General features: G+C 43.7%; 2 protein-coding genes across 2 annotated transcripts in view; one reads left to right on the top strand and one right to left on the bottom strand.

The window, feature by feature from the left end:
• The first annotated feature begins 14,051 nt into the window (after window positions 1-14,051).
• LOC100285915 (uncharacterized) lies at window positions 14,052-15,858 on the top strand. The gene is made up of 2 exons (NM_001291524.1): window positions 14,052-14,311; window positions 15,603-15,858. The coding sequence occupies exons 1-2, from the start codon at window positions 14,162-14,164 to the stop codon at window positions 15,711-15,713; spliced, it is 261 nt and encodes an 86-aa protein (NP_001278453.1). The 5' UTR covers window positions 14,052-14,161; the 3' UTR covers window positions 15,714-15,858.
• Window positions 15,859-16,875: 1,017 nt separating this feature from the next.
• The window catches only part of LOC103643201 (phosphatidylinositol-3-phosphatase myotubularin-1), a 28,481-nt gene continuing 25,793 nt past the window's right edge, over window positions 16,876-19,563 (bottom strand). Inside the window, exons 18-19 of the mRNA XM_008666351.3 lie at window positions 18,209-18,488; window positions 16,876-17,962 (exon numbers count right to left, since the gene is read on the bottom strand). Of these exons, the coding sequence (XP_008664573.1) occupies window positions 17,483-17,962; window positions 18,209-18,488 (760 nt within the window). The 3' untranslated portion in view covers window positions 16,876-17,482. The remainder of the gene's footprint in view (window positions 17,963-18,208; window positions 18,489-19,563) is intronic.

Below are 19,563 nucleotides of genomic sequence, written 5' to 3'. Positions count from 1 at the left end.
TTTGAAACGAGCGAGAGAAGGCTGGGCCCGACGATGTAGGGCCACTATTTTCGTCGGCCTCAGTGAGGCCGACGAAAATAGTGGTCGGTCAACGACGTATTTTCGTCGGTTTGGCCTCGGCCCACGAAAATATAGCTTATTTTCGTCGGCCTAGTGGCCGACGAAAATAATTTCCGTATTTTCGTCGGCCTGCCGACGAAAATATTAATAGGCCTACGAAAATACGTATTATATTCGTCGGCCACTAGGCCGACGAAAATAACTTCCTTATTTTCGTGGGCCGACCGACGAAAATATACCGGCCCACGAAATTTTAGGCTTCTCCTGTAGTGAAAGAAAGGGAGACCTGAGAAACAGTCTAAAAAAGGATAAATGAAATTTCTTAGTTGGAATATTAGGGGAATGGGTCAGTTAGGGAGAATCAATCAACTTAGGGAATTTCTGACTCAAGAAAAAGTGGACATAATTGGGATCCAAGAAACCATTAAGCAAGAATTTTCGGTTAGAGAGCTTAACTGGATCTTCTCTAATGGTTGTTTCTGAAAGGGAATTAGGCTTACACCTAGTTCCTAAATAATTTTGGTGGTTGAATTGCCCAACACAAATATTGGACTGATTAGTTTGCTCTAGTGTATAAGTTATACAGGTGCAAAAGGTTCACATCTAGCCAATAAAAAGATCAAGTGTTGGATTCAATAAAGGAGCAAAGGGGCAACCGAGGGCACCCCTGGTCTGGCGCACCGGACTGTCCGGTGTGCCACCGGACAGTGAACAGTACCTGTCCGGTGCACCAGGGAACTCAGACTCAAACTCTTCACCCTCGGGAATTCTCGGAAGCCGGCGCGCTATAATTCACCGGACTGTCCGGTGTGCACCGGACATGTCCGGTGCTCCAAGGAACCGCGGCCTCCGGAACTCGCCAGCCTCGGGTTCGCGCGGCAGCCGCTCCGCTAAAATTCACCGGACTGTCCGGTGTGCACCGGACTGTCCGGTGTGCCAGCGGAGCAACGGCTCCCTGCGGCGCCAACGGCTCCCTGCGGAGCATTTAATGCGCGCACAGCGCGCGCAGAAGTCAGAATCGCCCATGCCGGTGCACCGGACATCAAACAGTGCATGTCCGGTGTGCACCGGACACCCAGGCGGGCCCACAAGTCAGAAGCTCCAACGGCTAGAATCCAACGGCAGTGGTGACGTGGCAGGGGCACCGGACTGTCCGGTGTGCACCGGACTGTCCGGTGCGCCATCGAACAGAAGCCTCCAGCCAACGGTCAAGTTTGGTGGTTGGGGCTATAAATACCCCAACCACCCCACCTTCATAGCTATCTAAGTTTTCCCACTTCTCAACCACTTACAAGAGCTAGGCATTCAATTCTAGACACATACAAAGAGATCAAATCCTCTCCAATTCCACTCAAGCCTTTAGTGACTAGCGAGAGAGATTTGCCGTGTTCTTTTGAGCTCTTGCGCTTGGATCGCATTCTTTCTTTCTCTTTTGCTCTTGTGATCAACACTCAATTGTAACCGAGGCAAGAGGCACCGATTGTGTGGTGGCCCTTGTGGGGAAGTTTTGTTCCCGGTTGATTGAGAAGAAGGAAAGCTCACTCGGTCCGAGGGACCGTTTGAGAGAGGGAAGGGTTGAAAGAGACCCGGCCTTTGTGGCCTCCTCAACGGGGAGTAGGTTTGCAAGAACCGAACCTCGGTAAAACAAATCCACGTGTCACTCTCTTTATTTGCTTGCGATTTGTTTTGCGCCCTCTCTTGCGGACTCATTTATTATTACTAACGCTAACCCCGGCTTGTAGTTGTGATTATTTTTGTAAATTTCAGTTTCGCCCTATTCACCCCCCCCCCTCTAGGCGACTATCAATTGGTATCAGAGCACGGTGCTTCATTAGAGCCTAACCGCTCGAAGTGATGTCGGGAGATCACGCCAAGAAGGAGATGGAGACCGGCGACAAGCCCACTACAAGCCAAGGGAGCACCTCATCGGAAGAGTCCCGCACCAAGAAAAGGGAGAAGAAGAAGAACTCCTCCAAGCGGAAGGAGAAAAGATCTTCCTCTTCTCACCACAAGGAGAAGAAGGAAAAATCTTCTTCTCACAAGCCACATCGGAGTGGGGACAAGCACAAGAGGATGAGGAAGGTGGTCTACTACGAGACCGATACTTCATCGACATCTACCTCCGGCTCCGACGCGGCGTCCGTCACTTCTAAACGCCAAGAGCGTAAGAAGTATAGTAAGATTCCCCTACGCTATCCTCGTGTTCCTAAACATACACCTCTACTTTCCGTCCCATTAGGTAAACCACCAACTTTTAATGGTGAAGATTATGCTATGTGGAGTAATTTAATGCGATTTCATCTAACCTCTCTCCACAAGAGTATATGGGATGTTGTTGAGTATGGTGTACAGGTACCATCAATAGGGGATGAGGACTATGACACGGACGAAGTGGCCCAAATCGAGCACTTCAACTCCCAAGCCGCAACCATCCTCCTTGCCTCCCTAAGCAAGGAGGAATACAACAAAGTACAAGGATTGAAGAACGCCAAGGAGATTTGGGACCTACTCAAGACGGCGCACGAGGGTGATGAACTCACCAAGATCACCAAGCGGGAAACGATCGAGGGGGAGCTCGGTCGCTTCCGTCTTCGCCAAGGGGAGGAGCCACAAGACATGTACAACCGGCTCAAGACCTTGGTGAACCAAGTACGCAACCTCGAGAGCACAAAATGGGATGACCACGAAGTGGTTAAGGTTATTCTAAGAGCTCTTATTTTCCTTAACCCCACTCAAGTACAATTAATTCGTGGGAATCCTAGATATCCACTAATGACCCCCGAGGAAGTTATCGGGAATTTTGTGAGTTTTGAATGCATGATTAAGGGCTCCAAGAAGATCAACGAGCTTGACGAGCCTTCCACCTCCGAGGCGCAACCGGTGGCCTTCAAGGCAACGGAGGAGAAGAAGGAGGAGTCTACACCAAGTAGACAACCAATTGACGCCTCCAAGCTCGACAACGAGGAGATGGCCCTAATCATCAAAAGCTTTCGGCAAATTCTCAAGCAACGGAAGGGGAAGGACTACAAACCCCGTTCCAAGAAGGTTTGCTACAAGTGTGGTAAGCCCGGTCACTTTATTGCAAAATGTCCTATGTCTAGTGACAGTGACAGGGGCGACGACAAGAAGGGAAGAAGAAAGGAGAAGAAGAAGTATTACAAGAAGAAGGGCGGCGATGCCCATGTTTGTCGGGAGTGGGACTCCGACGAAAGCTCAAGCGACTCCTCCGACGACGAGGACGCCGCCAACATCGCCGTCACCAAAGGCCTTCTCTTCCCCAACGTCGGCCACAAGTGTCTCATGGCCAAGGACGGCAAAAAGAAGGTAAAATCAAGGTCCTCCACTAAATATGAAACATCTAGTGATGAGGATGATGATAAAAATGAGGAGGATAACTTGCGCATTCTTTTTGCTAACCTTAACATGGAACAAAAGGAAAAATTAAATGAACTAATTAGTGCCATCCATGAAAAGGATGATCTCTTGGACTCCCAAGAGGACTTCCTAATCAAGGAGAATAAGAAACATGTTAAGGTTAAAAATGCTTACGCTCTACAAGTTGAAAAATGTGAAAAATTGTCTAGTGAGCTAAGCACCTGCCGTGAGATGATTGACAACCTTAGAAATGAAAATGCTAAATTAATTGCTAAGGTAGATTCTCATGTTTGCATTGATCCTAGAAATGATAATGTTGATTTACTTGCTAGGATTGATGAGTTAAATGTTTCCATTGCTAGCCTTAGAAATGAGAATGAGAAACTGATTGCTAAGGCTAAGGATTTTGATGTTTGCAATGCTACTATTTCCGACCTTAGAACTAAAAATGATATGTTGCATGCTAAGGTTGTTGAACTAAAATCTTGCAAACCCTCTACATCTAATGTTGAGCATATTTCCATTTGTACTAGATGTAGAGATATTAATGTTGATGCTATCCATGATCACCTAGCCTTAATTAAAAAACAAAATGATCACATAGCTCAACTAAATGCTAAGATTAGAGAGCATGACTTAGAAGATGAAAAATTTAAATTGGCTAGAAGCATGCTCTATAATGGGAGACGCCCTGGCATCAAGGATGGCATTGGTTTCCAAAGGGGAGACAATGTCAAACTTAATGCCCCACCTAAAAATTTGTCTAACTTTGTTAAGGGCAAGGCTCCCATGCCTCAGGATAACGAGGGTTACATTTTGTACCCTGCCGGTTATCCCGAGAGCAAAATTAGGAGAATTCACTCTAGGAAGTCTCACTCTGGCCCTAACCATGCTTTTATGTATAAGGGTGAGACATCTAGCTCTAGGCAACCAACCCGTGCCAAGTTGCCTAGAAAGAAAACTCCTAATGCATCAAATGATCATGCCATTTCATTTAAAACTTTTGATGCATCTTATGTGCTTACTAGCAAATCCGGCAAGGTAGTTGCCAAATTTGTTGGGGGCAAGCACAAGGGTTCCAAGACTTGTGTTTGGGTACCCAAAGTTCTTGTATCTAATGCCAAAGGACCCAAAACAGTTTGGGTACCTAAAGTCAAGAACTAAATTTGTTTTGTAGGTTTATGCATCCGGGGGCTCAAGTTGGATACTCGACAGCGGGTGCACAAACCACATGACCGGGGAGAAAAGGATGTTCTCCTCATATGAGAAAAACAAAGATCCTCAACGAGCTATCACATTCGGGGATGGAAATCAAGGGTTGGTCAAAGGTTTGGGTAAAATTGCTATTTCACCTGACCATTCCATTTCCAATGTTTTTCTTGTTGATTCATTAGATTACAACTTGCTTTCTGTTTCCCAATTATGTCAAATGGGCTACAACTGTCTTTTTACTGATATAGGTGTCACTGTCTTTAGAAGAAGTGATGATTCAATAGCATTTAAGGGTGTGTTAGAGGGTCAGCTATACTTGGTAGATTTTGAAAGAGCTGAACTCGACACTTGCTTAGTTGCTAAGACTAACTTGGGTTGGCTTTGGCACCGCCGACTAGCCCATGTTGGAATGAAGAATCTTCACAAGCTTCTAAAGGGAGAGCACATTTTGGGACTAACCAATATTCATTTTGAGAAAGACAGGATTTGTAGCGCATGCCAAGCCGGGAAGCAAGTTGGCATCCATCATCCACACAAAAATGTCATGACTACCGACAGGCCGCTGGAGCTACTACACATGGACTTATTCGGCCCGATCGCTTACATAAGCCTCGGCGGTAGTAAGTATTGCCTTGTAATTGTGGATGATTATTCTCGCTTCACTTGGGTATTCTTTTTACAGGAAAAATCTCAAACCCAAGAAACTTTAAAAGGATTCTTGAGACGGGCTCAAAATGAGTTCGGCTTAAGGATCAAGAAAATAAGAAGCGACAATGGGACGGAGTTCAAGAACTCTCAAACTGAAAGCTTCCTTGAGGAGGAGGGCATCAAGCATGAGTTCTCTTCTCCCTACACGCCACAACAAAATGGTGTAGTGGAGAGGAAGAATCGAACTCTATTGGACATGGCAAGAACCATGCTTGATGAGTACAAGACACCGGACCGGTTTTGGGCCGAAGCAGTCAACACCGCCTGCTACGCCATCAACCGGTTATATCTTCACCGAATCCTCAAGAAGACATCATATGAACTCCTAACCGGTAAAAAGCCCAACATTTCATATTTTAGAGTTTTTGGTAGCAAATGCTTCATTCTTATTAAAAGAGGTAGAAAATCTAAATTTGCTCCTAAAACTGTAGAAGGCTTTTTACTTGGTTATGACTCAAACACAAGGGCATATAGGGTCTTTAACAAGTCCACTGGACTAGTTGAAGTCTCTTGTGACGTTGTGTTTGATGAAACTAACGGCTCTCAAGTAGAGCAAGTTGATCTTGATGAGATAGGTGAAGAACAGGCTCCATGCATCGCGCTAAGGAACATGTCCATCGGGGATGTGTGTCCTAAGGAATCCGAAGAGCCTCCAAGTACACAAGATCAACCATCCTCCTCCATGCAAGCATCTCCACCAACTCAAAATGAGGATGAGGCTCAAAATGATGAAGGATGCCAAACCCATCAAGACACCCATGGGAACTAATGGGCATCTCGACCTCGACACGGGAGGTAAGTCCGTGGATCAAAAGGTATACCGGTCAATGATTGGTTCATTGCTTTATTTATGTGCATCTCGACCGGACATTATGCTTTCCGTTTGCATGTGTGCAAGATTCCAATCCGACCCTAAGGAATCACACCTTACGGCCGTAAAACGAATCTTGAGATATTTGGCTTATACTCCTAAGTTTGGGCTTTGGTACCCTCGGGGATCCACATTTGATTTAATTGGTTATTCGGATGCCGATTGGGCGGGGTGCAAAATTAATAGGAAGAGCACATCAGGGACTTGCCAGTTCTTGGGAAGATCCTTGGTGTCTTGGGCTTCAAAGAAGCAAAATTCGGTCGCTCTTTCCACCGCCGAAGCCGAGTACATTGCCGCAGGACATTGTTGCGCGCAATTGCTTTGGATGAGGCAAACCCTGCGGGACTACGGTTACAAACTAACCAAAGTCCCTTTGCTATGTGATAATGAGAGTGCAATTAAGATGGCCGACAATCCCGTCGAGCATAGCCGCACTAAGCACATAGCCATTCGGTATCATTTTCTTAGGGATCACCAACAAAAGGGGGATATCGAGATTTCTTACATTAATACTAAAGATCAATTAGCTGATATCTTTACCAAGCCACTTGATGAACAATCTTTTACCAGACTTAGGCATGAGCTCAATATTCTTGATTCTAGAAATTTCTTTTGCTAAGCTTACACACATAGCTCTTTTGAATACCTTTGATCATATCTCTTTTATATGCTATGACTAATGTATTTTCAAGTTTATTTCAAACCAAGTCATAGGTATATTGAAAGGGAATTGGAGTCTTCGGCGAAGACAAAGGCTTCCACTCCGTAACTCATGCTTCGCCATCACTCCGAGCAACTCTCTCGTCTTTGGGGGAGAAATGAGCATCAAGGAAAAGGACTTCATCCTTGGGGGAGAGAGTAAAAGCTCAAACGCAAAAGGACTTCGTCTTTGGTATAATCTTAACTCACTTATTTATGACCAAAGGGGAAGATTGCACTTCGAGGGCTCTAATGATTCCGTTTTTGGCGATTCATGCCAAAAAGGGGGAGAAATGAGCCCAAAGCAAAAGGACCGCACCACCACCACCAAATTCAAAAACTTAGTGCTTTCCAAAAGTCTTTATCATTTGGTATCCTATTGTGTTCAAAAGGGGGAGAAAGTAGTATTTCAAAAATAGTATATCAAAACCCTCTTGAACACTAAGAGGTGGATCTCTTTTAGGGGGAGTTTTGTTTAGTCAAAGGAAAAGCATTTGAAACAGGGGGAGAAAATTTCAAATCTTGAAAATGCTTTTGCAAACTCTTATTTATTTACCTTTGACTATTTGCAAAAGATCTATGAAAAGGATTTACATAAGGTTTTGCAAAAACAAAACAAGTGGTGCAAACGTGGTCCAAAATGTTAAATAAGAAAGAAACATTCCTTGCATATCTTGTAAGTAGTTATATTGGCTCAATTCCAAGTAACCTTTTCACTTACATTATGCAAACTAGTTCAATTATGCACTTCTATATTTGCTTTGGTTTGTGTTGGCATCAATCACCAAAAAGGGGGAGATTGAAAGGGAATTAGGCTTACACCTAGTTCCTAAATAATTTTGGTGGTTGAATTGCCCAACACAAATATTGGACTGATTAGTTTGCTCTAGTGTATAAGTTATACAGGTGCAAAAGGTTCACATCTAGCCAATAAAAAGATCAAGTGTTGGATTCAATAAAGGAGCAAAGGGGCAACCGAGGGCACCCCTGGTCTGGCGCACCGGACTGTCCGGTGTGCCACCGGACAGTGAACAGTACCTGTCCGGTGCACCAGGGAACTCAGACTCAAACTCTTCACCCTCGGGAATTCTCGGAAGCCGGCGCGCTATAATTCACCGGACTGTCCGGTGTGCACCGGACATGTCCGGTGCTCCAAGGAACCGCGGCCTCCGGAACTCGCCAGCCTCGGGTTCGCGCGGCAGCCGCTCCGCTAAAATTCACCGGACTGTCCGGTGTGCACCGGACTGTCCGGTGTGCCAGCGGAGCAACGGCTCCCTGCGGCGCCAACGGCTCCCTGCGGAGCATTTAATGCGCGCACAGCGCGCGCAGAAGTCAGAATCGCCCATGCCGGTGCACCGGACATCAAACAGTGCATGTCCGGTGTGCACCGGACACCCAGGCGGGCCCACAAGTCAGAAGCTCCAACGGCTAGAATCCAACGGCAGTGGTGACGTGGCAGGGGCACCGGACTGTCCGGTGTGCACCGGACTGTCCGGTGCGCCATCGAACAGAAGCCTCCAGCCAACGGTCAAGTTTGGTGGTTGGGGCTATAAATACCCCAACCACCCCACCTTCATAGCTATCTAAGTTTTCCCACTTCTCAACCACTTACAAGAGCTAGGCATTCAATTCTAGACACATACAAAGAGATCAAATCCTCTCCAATTCCACTCAAGCCTTTAGTGACTAGCGAGAGAGATTTGTCGTGTTCTTTTGAGCTCTTGCGCTTGGATCGCATTCTTTCTTTCTCTTTTGCTCTTGTGATCAACACTCAATTGTAACCGAGGCAAGAGGCACCGATTGTGTGGTGGCCCTTGTGGGGAAGTTTTGTTCCCGGTTGATTGAGAAGAAGGAAAGCTCACTCGGTCCGAGGGACCGTTTGAGAGAGGGAAGGGTTGAAAGAGACCCGGCCTTTGTGGCCTCCTCAACGGGGAGTAGGTTTGCAAGAACCGAACCTCGGTAAAACAAATCCACGTGTCACTCTCTTTATTTGCTTGCGATTTGTTTTGCGCCCTCTCTTGCGGACTCATTTATTATTACTAACGCTAACCCCGGCTTGTAGTTGTGATTATTTTTGTAAATTTCAGTTTCGCCCTATTCACCCCCCCCTCTAGGCGACTATCAGTTTCCAATGGAATTGGATTCCCGCGAGAGGTCATTTTGGTGGTATTTTACTAGGGGTCAAGGAAGACTCTCTCGAGGTGGAAAATTGGGAAAACTTCAATTTTGCTATTAAGGCTACGGTCAGAAACAAATTCAGCAATTACCGTTGGGTGGTGTTGTGTGTTTACGGGCCTGCTCAGCACCACCAGTCTGCTAGTTTTCTGCAAGAGCTGTCGGAGATATGCGAAAGGGAGACCCTTCCTGTGGTGTTGGGGGGTGATTTTAATTTAATAAGGAATAGGCAAGAGAAGAATTCCCATAATATCGATCAGAGCCTCATGAACATGTTCAATGAATTTATTAATCTCTACAAGCTTCGAGAAATTGCCAGGGGGGCCCCTCAGTATACTTGGACTAATAATCAAGTTAATCTGGTGCTAGTTAAGTTGGACAGGTTCCTTGTTTCTACTGAGTGGGAGGAGAGATTCCCTCTTTGCTTTTCTAAAGGATTAACTAGAGTGGGGTCTGATCATTGTCCTATTGTGCTTGACTCTGGTGAGAATAATCCTAATAAATCTCATTATTTTTTCTTTGAGAATAACTGGCTTCTCCAACAATACTTCAGGGCTTTGATTTCGCAAAAATGGTCTGATTTTAAGGATCGTAGGCCTGAAGGTTCCTACTCGATGGATGGGTGGCATGGGAGCCTGGTTTCTATCAGAAGATTCTTAAGAGGGTGGAACAGACAAAAAAGAGGTGATCAAAATAAGATTAAACAAGATCTGTTATTAAAACTAAAAGGCTTGGATGATGGTTTGGTTATGAAGGACAATCTTCCCCAAAATTGGAACGAAAGATATAGAGTTGAGAAAGAATTAGAGCATGTGTATCATATGGAAGAAGTGTATTGGCAACAACGGGCCGGAAAAAACTGGATTCTCAAAGGTGACTCTAATTCTAGTTTTTTCCACCTGTTTGCTAACGGTAGGAGGAGGAAAAATAATATTCTACAGTTGGTGGCAGATTCTTGTACCTTGGTGGACCAGAAAGATATTAGCAATCACGTGGTTGATTTTTATAAACAGCTTTTTGGACCATCTACTCCTTGTGCGATGAAGTTACGCGAGAATTTCTGGGAAGGTAGAAGTGAATTATCAATTGAGGAGGCCATTCACCTGATTAGGCCTTTTGTTGAAGAGATAAAACAGGCGATTGACCTTATGCATGTTGACTCTGCCCCGGGTCCAAATGGGTTTGGAGTGGCCTTCTTCAAAAACTTTTGGCATATAATCAAAGGAGATCTTATGAAAATGTTTAGAGATTTCCATGGAGGAAATTTAGATATTCAGAGGCTGAATTATGGGGTCATCTCCTTGGTTCCAAAAATTAAAGATGCCACCTCGATTAAGCAATATCGTCCAATTTGTCTTCTTAACGTTGATTTCAAAATTTTCACCAAAGTCCTTTCTAGTAGGCTTGCCCAGGTAGCCAAGGTGGCTGTTGGGGGCAATCAAACAGGCTTCATAAAAAACAGAAACATTCTTGAAGGAGTAGTGATACTTCATGAGGTAATTCATGATTTGAAATTAAAAAAGCAGAGAGGTCTGATTCTGAAGATTGATTTTGAGAAAGCCTATGATAAGGTTAGATGGAATTTTTTAGCTGAGGTCTTAAAATTGAAGAAGTTCCCGGACAGATGGACCAATATGGTTATGAGAACAGTGGAGAATGGGAAAGTGTGTGTGAACATTAATGGTGAGAGGAGTAAATATTTTAAGACTTTTAGGGGTCTTAGGCAGGGCGACCCTCTCTCCCCTTTACTTTTCAATTTGGTGGCTGATGCCCTTAGTGTGCTGTTGGATGTAGGGATTGCCAAAGGGCACATCTCTGGAGTTTTGAACGATGTTCTACCAGGAGGTATTTCACATATACAATACGCAGATGACACAGTGATTATGATTGATGGGTCAAAAAAGTCAATTTTAAATCTGAAATTAATTTTGTATTGCTTTGAATGGTTATCAGGGCTGAAAATAAATTTTCATAAAAGCGAGGTCTTTGTGTTTGGAGCTGATGACCAGGAGGAAAAAGAGATGGCCAATATGCTTAACTGTTCCCTGGGATCCTTTCCAATGAAATATCTAGGTATATCTATCTCTGATCATAACATTAACTCAGTAATCTCGGAGCCTATTTTGGAGAAAATGAGGAAAAGGCTAGACCCATGGAAGGGCAAGCACCTCTCTTCTGGTGGGAGATTAATTCTAACTAACTCCTGTCTCAGTAGTCTACCTATGTATTGCATGGGTTTTTATCTTCTCCCTAAAGAGTTTCATTATAAAATGAATTCAATTAGATCTAACTTCTTTTGGCAAGGAGCTGAAAAGAAAAAATGCTATCACATGGCCAAATGGGAGATGGTAACTAGGCCAAAAGACCAAGGTGGTCTTGGCATCCTTGATAGCAGATTGATGAATGAATGTTTGCTGGTAAAATGGATATGGAAAATTGTTCAGGGGTCTAATGATACTTGGTTCAAACTTATCAAAGGAAAATACATGACCAAAGGAAATTTTTTCCTGTCATCGGATAGAGATGCGTCTCAATTTTGGAAAGGGTTGCACAAGGTTAAACACCTATTCAAATGGGGTGCTATTAATAAAGTTAGGGACGGGGAAGGTACCCTCTTTTGGAAAGATACCTGGTGGGGGGATGTGCCCCTAAAATTAGTATATCCCAGATTCTTTGACATATGCATGGACAAAAATGCCAGAGTTGTAGATTATTATGAGGAAGGGGAGTGGCATATCGACCTCAAGCGGCCCCTGACGATTGCTGATTTTCAGGTTTGGGATGAACTTGTTACTAAGCTTGTCGATCAGGAGCTCACTCATGGGAGAGATGAGGTGGTATGGGTACTGGACAAATCTAAAACTTTCACTACTCAGTCTTTGTATAGGTTTATGACTGATGGAGGGATTAGAAAAGATATATATAAAAATATTTGGAAGTCCAAGGTGCCCTTGCGGATTAAAGTTTTTTTGTGGCAATTATGTAACCGGAAAATTCAGGCAGGCGTGGTGCTTAAAAGGAAAGGTTGGAAGGGTAGTGATCGTTGTGCTTTATGTCAAAAGCAAGAAATTGTGGATCATATATTCTTTCAGTGCTCCTTGGCATATTTTGTGTGGAGTTGTTTGAGGCAGGTATTTGGAAGGAACAATATTCCCAGCTCAGTGGAAGAGATGTTCTGTTGCAGGGGTGAAGTGAAACCTAAGTGGACTTCTCTTTTTCGTTTATTTCTGCTTGCAGGCATGGTTTGGGCCTTATGGCGTAATAGAAATAAAATGGTGTTCGAGAGAGAGTTCCCCTGCAGCCCTTTTGTAATCTTCCGTGATGCTGTTTCGTTTTTGCAGAAATGGAAGGTGTTGCTATCTGAAGATGACCAAAGCATGCTAGAGAAGAAGGTAGAGGAGGTGCAGTCTTGGATCTTCAGCTTCAAGAGTGTTGATGGAGGGGGAAGCGACATAGTAGTGATTTGAAGTATTAGAAAAACTTTGTTAGAGATTTCTCAACGCTTTCTGGAGTGTTTCAGAGTGTTCTACTCTTAGCTGGTGGTTCAACTTTGCTGGGAGGAAAAATTCTGGTGGTTTTTCTTTTTCTTTTTGGAGGAGTTCATGGCTCCTGTGTGCTGTCTATATTACTTCTAGCTGATCGGTTCACTGGTTGAATCTTGGCTATGCTAGTCTATAGGTTTCTTTAGTTCTGGTGGTTGGTGGTCTGATGATTGTAAACTGGTATCCCCAGTATGTGTTTGAACATTGTTATATGCTTTCTTAAAAGCAGAGTAAAATCTCGTTTCAAAAAAAAAATAATCTTTTGAAACTTTTTTCTCCAGCACCTACAAGTTATAGGATGGTGTTGATGTAAGCAAACCTAGTTTGAGTTGGAGCATAAACGTTGGGTAATGCTGAAAACGACTGCGGGTAAACTAGCTAGTTCTGGTTACAGAAACACAGTTCAGTTATAGACTGAAGCCGCAGCGGCATCGTCTGCATCTACACAGTTATAGACTGTGCGGCTGTAGAAGTACTAGTATTAGCTACAATATTCGATAGTTCATCTCCTGCAGCTACATCCGAAGCTGTATCACAGCCGAACTGAAAACCATAGCATCGAGCGGCTGGCTATCCAATTTTGATAGCTCAGTAATTCTGGTAGTTCGGTTCAGTTCTATGGTAAAATCGAAGCCGTCACCATATACCGAAGTTCATAAAAACCGAAACCGAAACACCGAAAGTAGTTCGGTTCGGTTTTTCAAAGTTCGATTCGATTTCAGTGAAAAAAAATATCCACACCTAATGGTTAGGCTTCTTGACCCTGAAACCCACCTAACCAAATCACTCCAACACCTATAATTCACCAAAACGATTGCATCGAGAATTAACATACAATCAAAACTAACGATTTAGATCGCTAGATAACCCTCACTTTCTTGCACACTCAAATCCAAAAGATAATATTATTTGGCACTCCTCGTCCTCCCACTCCCCCACCACTTCGTCGCCTCCAGCCTCCCCCTCCCCCATGACAGCGCCAGCGCCACCCCTTCTTCCTCCTACTCATGCCGCTGTTACCGTTGACCCTTTTCCTTCCTTCCCTTTCCCTCGCGTTAACACTTTCTATATGCTAGTAAAAATAAGGGAAATTTGGATCCATACCATTAAAAGATAACCACTTTGGATCCATACGTACTATCTCACTTACATGTGGGTCCACATGAGTCAATGACATGTGGGGTCCATGGTATATATCTAAAGTTTGGATCTTTTAATGATATAGATCCAATTGTTCCTAAAAATAAAGTCTGGCGCTGAACAGTGAACATGCACTGCGCTCTCTTCCCCATTAGTGGATGGTGGGCCGGACTGGACAGTAGATTTGTGGCCCAACAAAAATACATAGCCCACAACCCTGACTTAGTGGGCCAGTATTGTCAGAGGCACCACCAGCCAAGGAGGGAGGGAGAGGGACGGACGAAGGCGAGCCGACCCGACCTCCTGCGGCGTGTAGGTGGAGAGAGAGAGAGAGAGTGACCCTACCGGGCGGGAGAGAGCCAGGAAGAGGAGGGCGACGATGGCGTCCGGCTGGGGCATCAACGGGAACAAGGGCCGCTGCTACGACTTCTGGCTGGAGTTCAGCGAGTGCATGAGCCGCTGCCGCCAGCCCTCCGACTGCGGCCTCCTCCGCGAGGACTATCTCGAGTGCCTCCACCACTCCAAGGAGGTGACCTATCTACCCCCCGCCTGTCCCTCGGCTTCCTCCGTTTCATTCGATTCGTCGCCTCCGACTCCGAACCCTAGCGTCAGATCCCCACCAATCCTCCCTCGTCTTAGCTGTGCGTGTTCGGCCGCCTAGATCTGCCGCGCTCTTGTCTTCCCTCCTTTGCCATGCGTGGTTTTTAGGTCTCCGTCGCTGTTGCCATCGTCTTTGTCACTGATAGTATGGAGGAATAGATGCGGCGTTTTGCCCCGATCTGTTAGCGGGATTTGATCACGAACTGACGATAATCCATTTTGGAGAGGTCTACTTCATGCCCGTTGTAGCGACTAGGGTACGGCATTTGTGATCCATGGAAGTAATCGGGCCTTCGGATTGGTCAGGAAAAGTTTGGATGATGTTTTATGCTAGAAGCTCGTGTCATTTGATAAACTAAAATTGTATCAAAGTTCTGATAGGAAGACTCTGCAGTACTATTCAGTACTTGCTTCGTTTCAAAATAAGTTTTTTCTAGCCATCTTTTTTCCGTTCACATTCGAATAAACGAGAATGGATGTAGACATACATACAAACCACATTCATAGTTTAATTAATGAATGTATGTTTAGTCTAAAACGATTTGTATTTTGGGACTGAGGGAGTATTTGCTGTAATTTTCCATTACTTAAACTACTTCTCTATGTTCATGCACTGGTAATTATAGTCGTTTCAGCCTCTTGCTTGAGTTGATCGGATAGCTAGATGATTCCCAAACCTTCTGTTTGAGAATGTGACTGGATATGAAAAGGTGCAGATGTGGAAATCACAAATCATACGTAGTACTCTCTCCGTTTCAAATTGTAACTTGTCTTGGCTTTTCTAACTCTGCATCTAGACATTGTATATATAGGTGCATAGCTCCAGATTGTAACTTGTTTTGGCTTTTCTAACTATGCGTCTGGACAGTATATCTAGGTGCATAGCAAAAACTATGTACCTAGAAAAGCTAAAATGATTTATAACGTAGATAGCTAAAATGATTTATGTACCTAGAATACTTCTTTCTCAACTTGTTCGATGACAACCTGCTGTCATGTTACTTTTTTCTGTTTTCGTTTCGAAGGATATGCATATGCTCCTGAGTCCACGTACCAAGAAAAGCTAGTGAAATATGTAAACGCTCGAATGAACTCTATATTTCTTGTTTATATCGTGTTGGGTTTACGTTTAAATAGCCGTGAGGAGCTTTCCATCTGGTAATTGATATTGGATGAAGTGATGGGAGAACATTGACTCTGGCTTTGTCATTCTTCTGCAGTTCCAGCGCAGGAACAGGATCTACAAGGAGGAGCAACGTCAGATCAGAGCTGCTGCTCGTAAGGCCAAGGAGGAAGCTGAGGGTGCCCCTGCTGTTGCAGCACACCATTAGTCTCCCTGTCTATTTTTTGTGTTGTTGTTTTCTGTTAACTCATCTTTGGTTCAGTTATGATGCTAAGGGCAAGGCAATAATCTCCAGCTGTTGGACTACACAGATTTTTTCCCCCATGACTTAAATATCAAGACTCATTTTGTGCTTCTGCTGGTTTCTGCTTGTTGGTTTACCCAATCGATGACATCTCTAGTCACCTCGTCTGCCCAAAATAGCTTGAGATATCATTTGATGGTTATAAAAAAGGCAATGTATCAAATGCACATGATTCATCTGGTGCACATATGCACATTAAATCTGAACCCTTTGTCTAAGGATCAACGGCTTAGGTGCGAAGGATTTTTTTTTTTTGCAAATATACAGCTACACGCGGATGAGTTAAGTGTCGAAGGGTTTTTTTTTTTAATCAAAGCACGATGTCATATAAAATAAAACAACTGTCGTTTTTTAGTTCGGATAGTTTGTCTTTCCTGCGTTAATCGCCTTTCTAGCCTTACCTGTTTATTGAAATCATAGCACTTGGGATGTAATTGAATCAGATACAGATCAATATTACTGAATATTACTCGTTCATCGCTCTATATTTGATTTCATATTTCATCTTTGAATTTGGATTGAATATTATCGAGTTGTGTCGGATAAAATTTGAATAGATGTCGATATCTTAAATATTCAATTTTAAGTATACGGATACAGTTCAGATATGAATCAGATATAAATACCCAAACTTAGATATGGATCGGATCTCATGTCCCTTAGACGAATCGAATGGATAGATAATATTTATTACATCTCTTTATAGCAGTCTTTCAGATTCACTCAAACAGAGATAGAGACGTAATCAACCTGAACTCAAATGTGGATCGAATCTGACCTCAAATGTGGATCGAATCGAATCTTAGCTTCGAATTTGAATACAGAGATCAAATTTGAATACAGACAGATAATATTTATACCATTCATATCCCTACTAGTCTTTCAGATTCACTCAAACAGAGAGAGACGTAATCAATGCATTGCAGCTGAGCCCGTCTAGTCCTGAATTCAGTGCTCAACGACGCTAATTGTAAATTATCTTCACATTCAGTAACAATTTGAAGTATGCGACACCTGCACTGCTAAAGAAGCAGGTTTTAAGACCTGTTGACAGTCTTACCCACAGTTAACATCAGGAAGGCAATGGCACTTGAAAAAATCTATATCGTTACAACTATAAGGAGGGATCAGGAACCAGTCCACGTGTCTATACCTTCATGTACAACATTTCCTTTCCAAGCAGGATTTGCATGGATCTTATTCTAAAGCTAAGAGTTACAAGTCGAACACTGTACTATCAGAAAAAGAGTAACAAACTACTACCGTCTTCCATGTTTCGCTTTATTTTGCTTATAGTATGAATGGCTTGCCAAACTATACAAAGGGATTGATTTCTATCTCGGTGGTTCCTACAAATTGCTAACTAACAAAGAACGCTGGAATTCCCTCACAGAAGCTTATAATACCATTGGAACAAAAAAAAAAGATCCTCCGATGCATATCAGGTACGCATCCTTAATTTGCTTTCCAGGTTATTCTGTTGATGCAGATTCGGAGGACCCAGACAGTGAAAAACTATTGAATCAAGGAATTTGTAAATACTCGTCAAATATGCATCATTGAGTTGTTTCTCAGCATTCTTTTGCTATTGATGCCGACCTGGAGGTGCCAACTACTGAAAAAATCCATTGGCAACTGCCAAGCGTGTACTGACACGGCTGGTTCATGATCAACTACTCCGGTCCAAAATAGCAGTCATGTATTGACAGCCGGTCAAAAGCATCAAAATTTGCCTTCAAACCAACAAACTGACTTCCAAGCTGTGCACACGGAGCATCTGGCCATCTGCACCCTTCTCTTGTGCGGAAGGGGCAGAGTGATTCGCAAAAATGGTCCGCCGGTGCATCCGAGACCAGGCTGTCCTCAATTGCTACAGAGAAGTCACCGTTTTCATCTTGCTGAGCTCTACCATCTGTGCCTCTTCCTAATGAACATGACAGCACTTCAGTTCTGTCCTCGTTTTCGCTTGTCGAAAATTTAATTGTGCACCCTATAGATTCTATTGCCTTCTTAATTGCAGCATTCTCCCTTTGAGCACTTCGGGCTGCGGCTAGAGCTGTACTATTAATACGTTTCTCCCTCTGCAGGTCTTGTTTCATAGATTCCAATTTCAATTTGATATCCTTTGCCCTCCACTCAGCAATATCCTTTGCCTGTTCATTCCAGGGTAAAAAGGAAAAATATAAGGCATATCTGATACACAGGCCATTTGAACTGAATGTTATAATAGTTCTCTCCTATGTTAGTTAAGCTTCAACCAAGAATTTGCTTTGTCCTTCAATCTTGTTTAATAGAAGTTTCCAAACAACTACCAAATTTAACAAATAATATATGGCCTTGTGTACCACAATAAAATAGTCACAACAAAATAAATAAAATGCAATGCTATAAATAATTACCTTCATTGTATCTGCATATTTTTTATTCATAGCATGCCACTGGGATTCAAGATCACCACCTTGTGACTCAATGGGGCATGTCCACCTCAAAAAAAACTGGGGCCAGAGTGTTGGGGCAAGTGCTGCAGCAGGGGGCAATAGTGCACCATTATGATTTACTGGGTCATAGAATGGATTATAGTGCTCATGGAAGCTGCCGCCAGAAGCTCTCAGATTAGCCAAATGTGACCACATGCAACGACAGGAGATTGTGACACCAGATTGCTCCCTTTCTCGTTCACTTCCATTTCAAACCAAAAATTAGATGAAGAATATTATACAATAAATATGATCGAGGTGTACAGGTGAAAAAATAATTAAAAGCTTTTTTTCTCTATACGTGTCATTTCATTAAGTAAAACAGACTACAAATGAGAAGTCAAGAGACCAATCCAGAAACCCCCAACACCAACGGAAACACACTCCAAATTACAGCGACTAGTTGCTGTCCAACACTACACACACCAACTCAGAACAGAGATCCTGAGGGAAACATTATAGAGGGCTTAACCTCCAACTGAACACCAGAGAGTCAGAGATCACATCCCTCTCCCACACATTCTCATACAGAAGGATAAGTTTGTCTCAGATTCAAAATACGTGGAAAGAAATTATAAAAGAAAGAATATATGGCAAATGGTAGTATAATCAATTAGAACATGTTTGTAGTCCTATTTTTACGAAACAAATGTTTTGGATGGCATTATTGCGAAGCGCGATGTTTGAAGTCCTAAATATGCAATTGTCTCCTTTTGCAGCATCTAGATACTTGGGCTAACTCCCTCAAAAACACTAAAGGCTGGTTCGGTGTAGGGGTGACAATGGGCTCTAAATTTTACACTATAAAAAGTAAGGATCGGATCGGGTTAGGATCGGGCCCTATTTCCATTGTTATTGAAGCGTCGCTTAAACGGTAAAACGTGATTAAGGAGTAAAACGTCCGCACGTTTTAAGAAAAAGGTTTAGAACGTCCGTTTTAGACATTTAAGCGTCCTCTGAGCGTCTGAAACACGTTTTACGGCGTTTTGGACGTTTTCTGGACGTTCTAGATGTTAATGGGCCTTCCTGGGCCTTTAGACGTCCTCATTCCTCAAACCCTAAATTCTAAGCCGCCACAGCCGTTGAGCCGTCCTCAGCCACACAGCCGACGTCCTCTGCGCTCCCCGCTACCGTCGTCCAGACTCCAGAGCTGCCAGGTACGCCGCCGGTCGCCGGCCCCCCTCCTCCCTCTTACCTCCGCCCACAGCTCAAAAATCTAGTGCGCAGCCGCCGCCAGCCGCCAGTGCTCCAGAGTCCGCGGCTGCCAGCCTCCAGTG

This window comes from Zea mays, chromosome 1, assembly GCF_902167145.1.
Source record: "Zea mays cultivar B73 chromosome 1, Zm-B73-REFERENCE-NAM-5.0, whole genome shotgun sequence".
Classification (NCBI taxonomy): Eukaryota; Viridiplantae; Streptophyta; class Magnoliopsida; order Poales; family Poaceae; genus Zea; species Zea mays.
Note: the sequence above shows the minus strand (reverse complement) of the source record. Positions and strands in the feature narration are given on the sequence as shown.

Bases quoted from the DNA above. Each gene is read 5' to 3' on its own strand.
- LOC100285915 (NM_001291524.1), top strand. From the start codon at position 14,162: ATGGCGTCCGGCTGGGGCATCAACGGGAACAAGGGCCGCTGCTACGAC. The intron at 14,312-15,602 runs GTGACCTATCTA...ATTCTTCTGCAG, and splicing joins GCCTCCACCACTCCAAGGAG to TTCCAGCGCAGGAACAGGAT.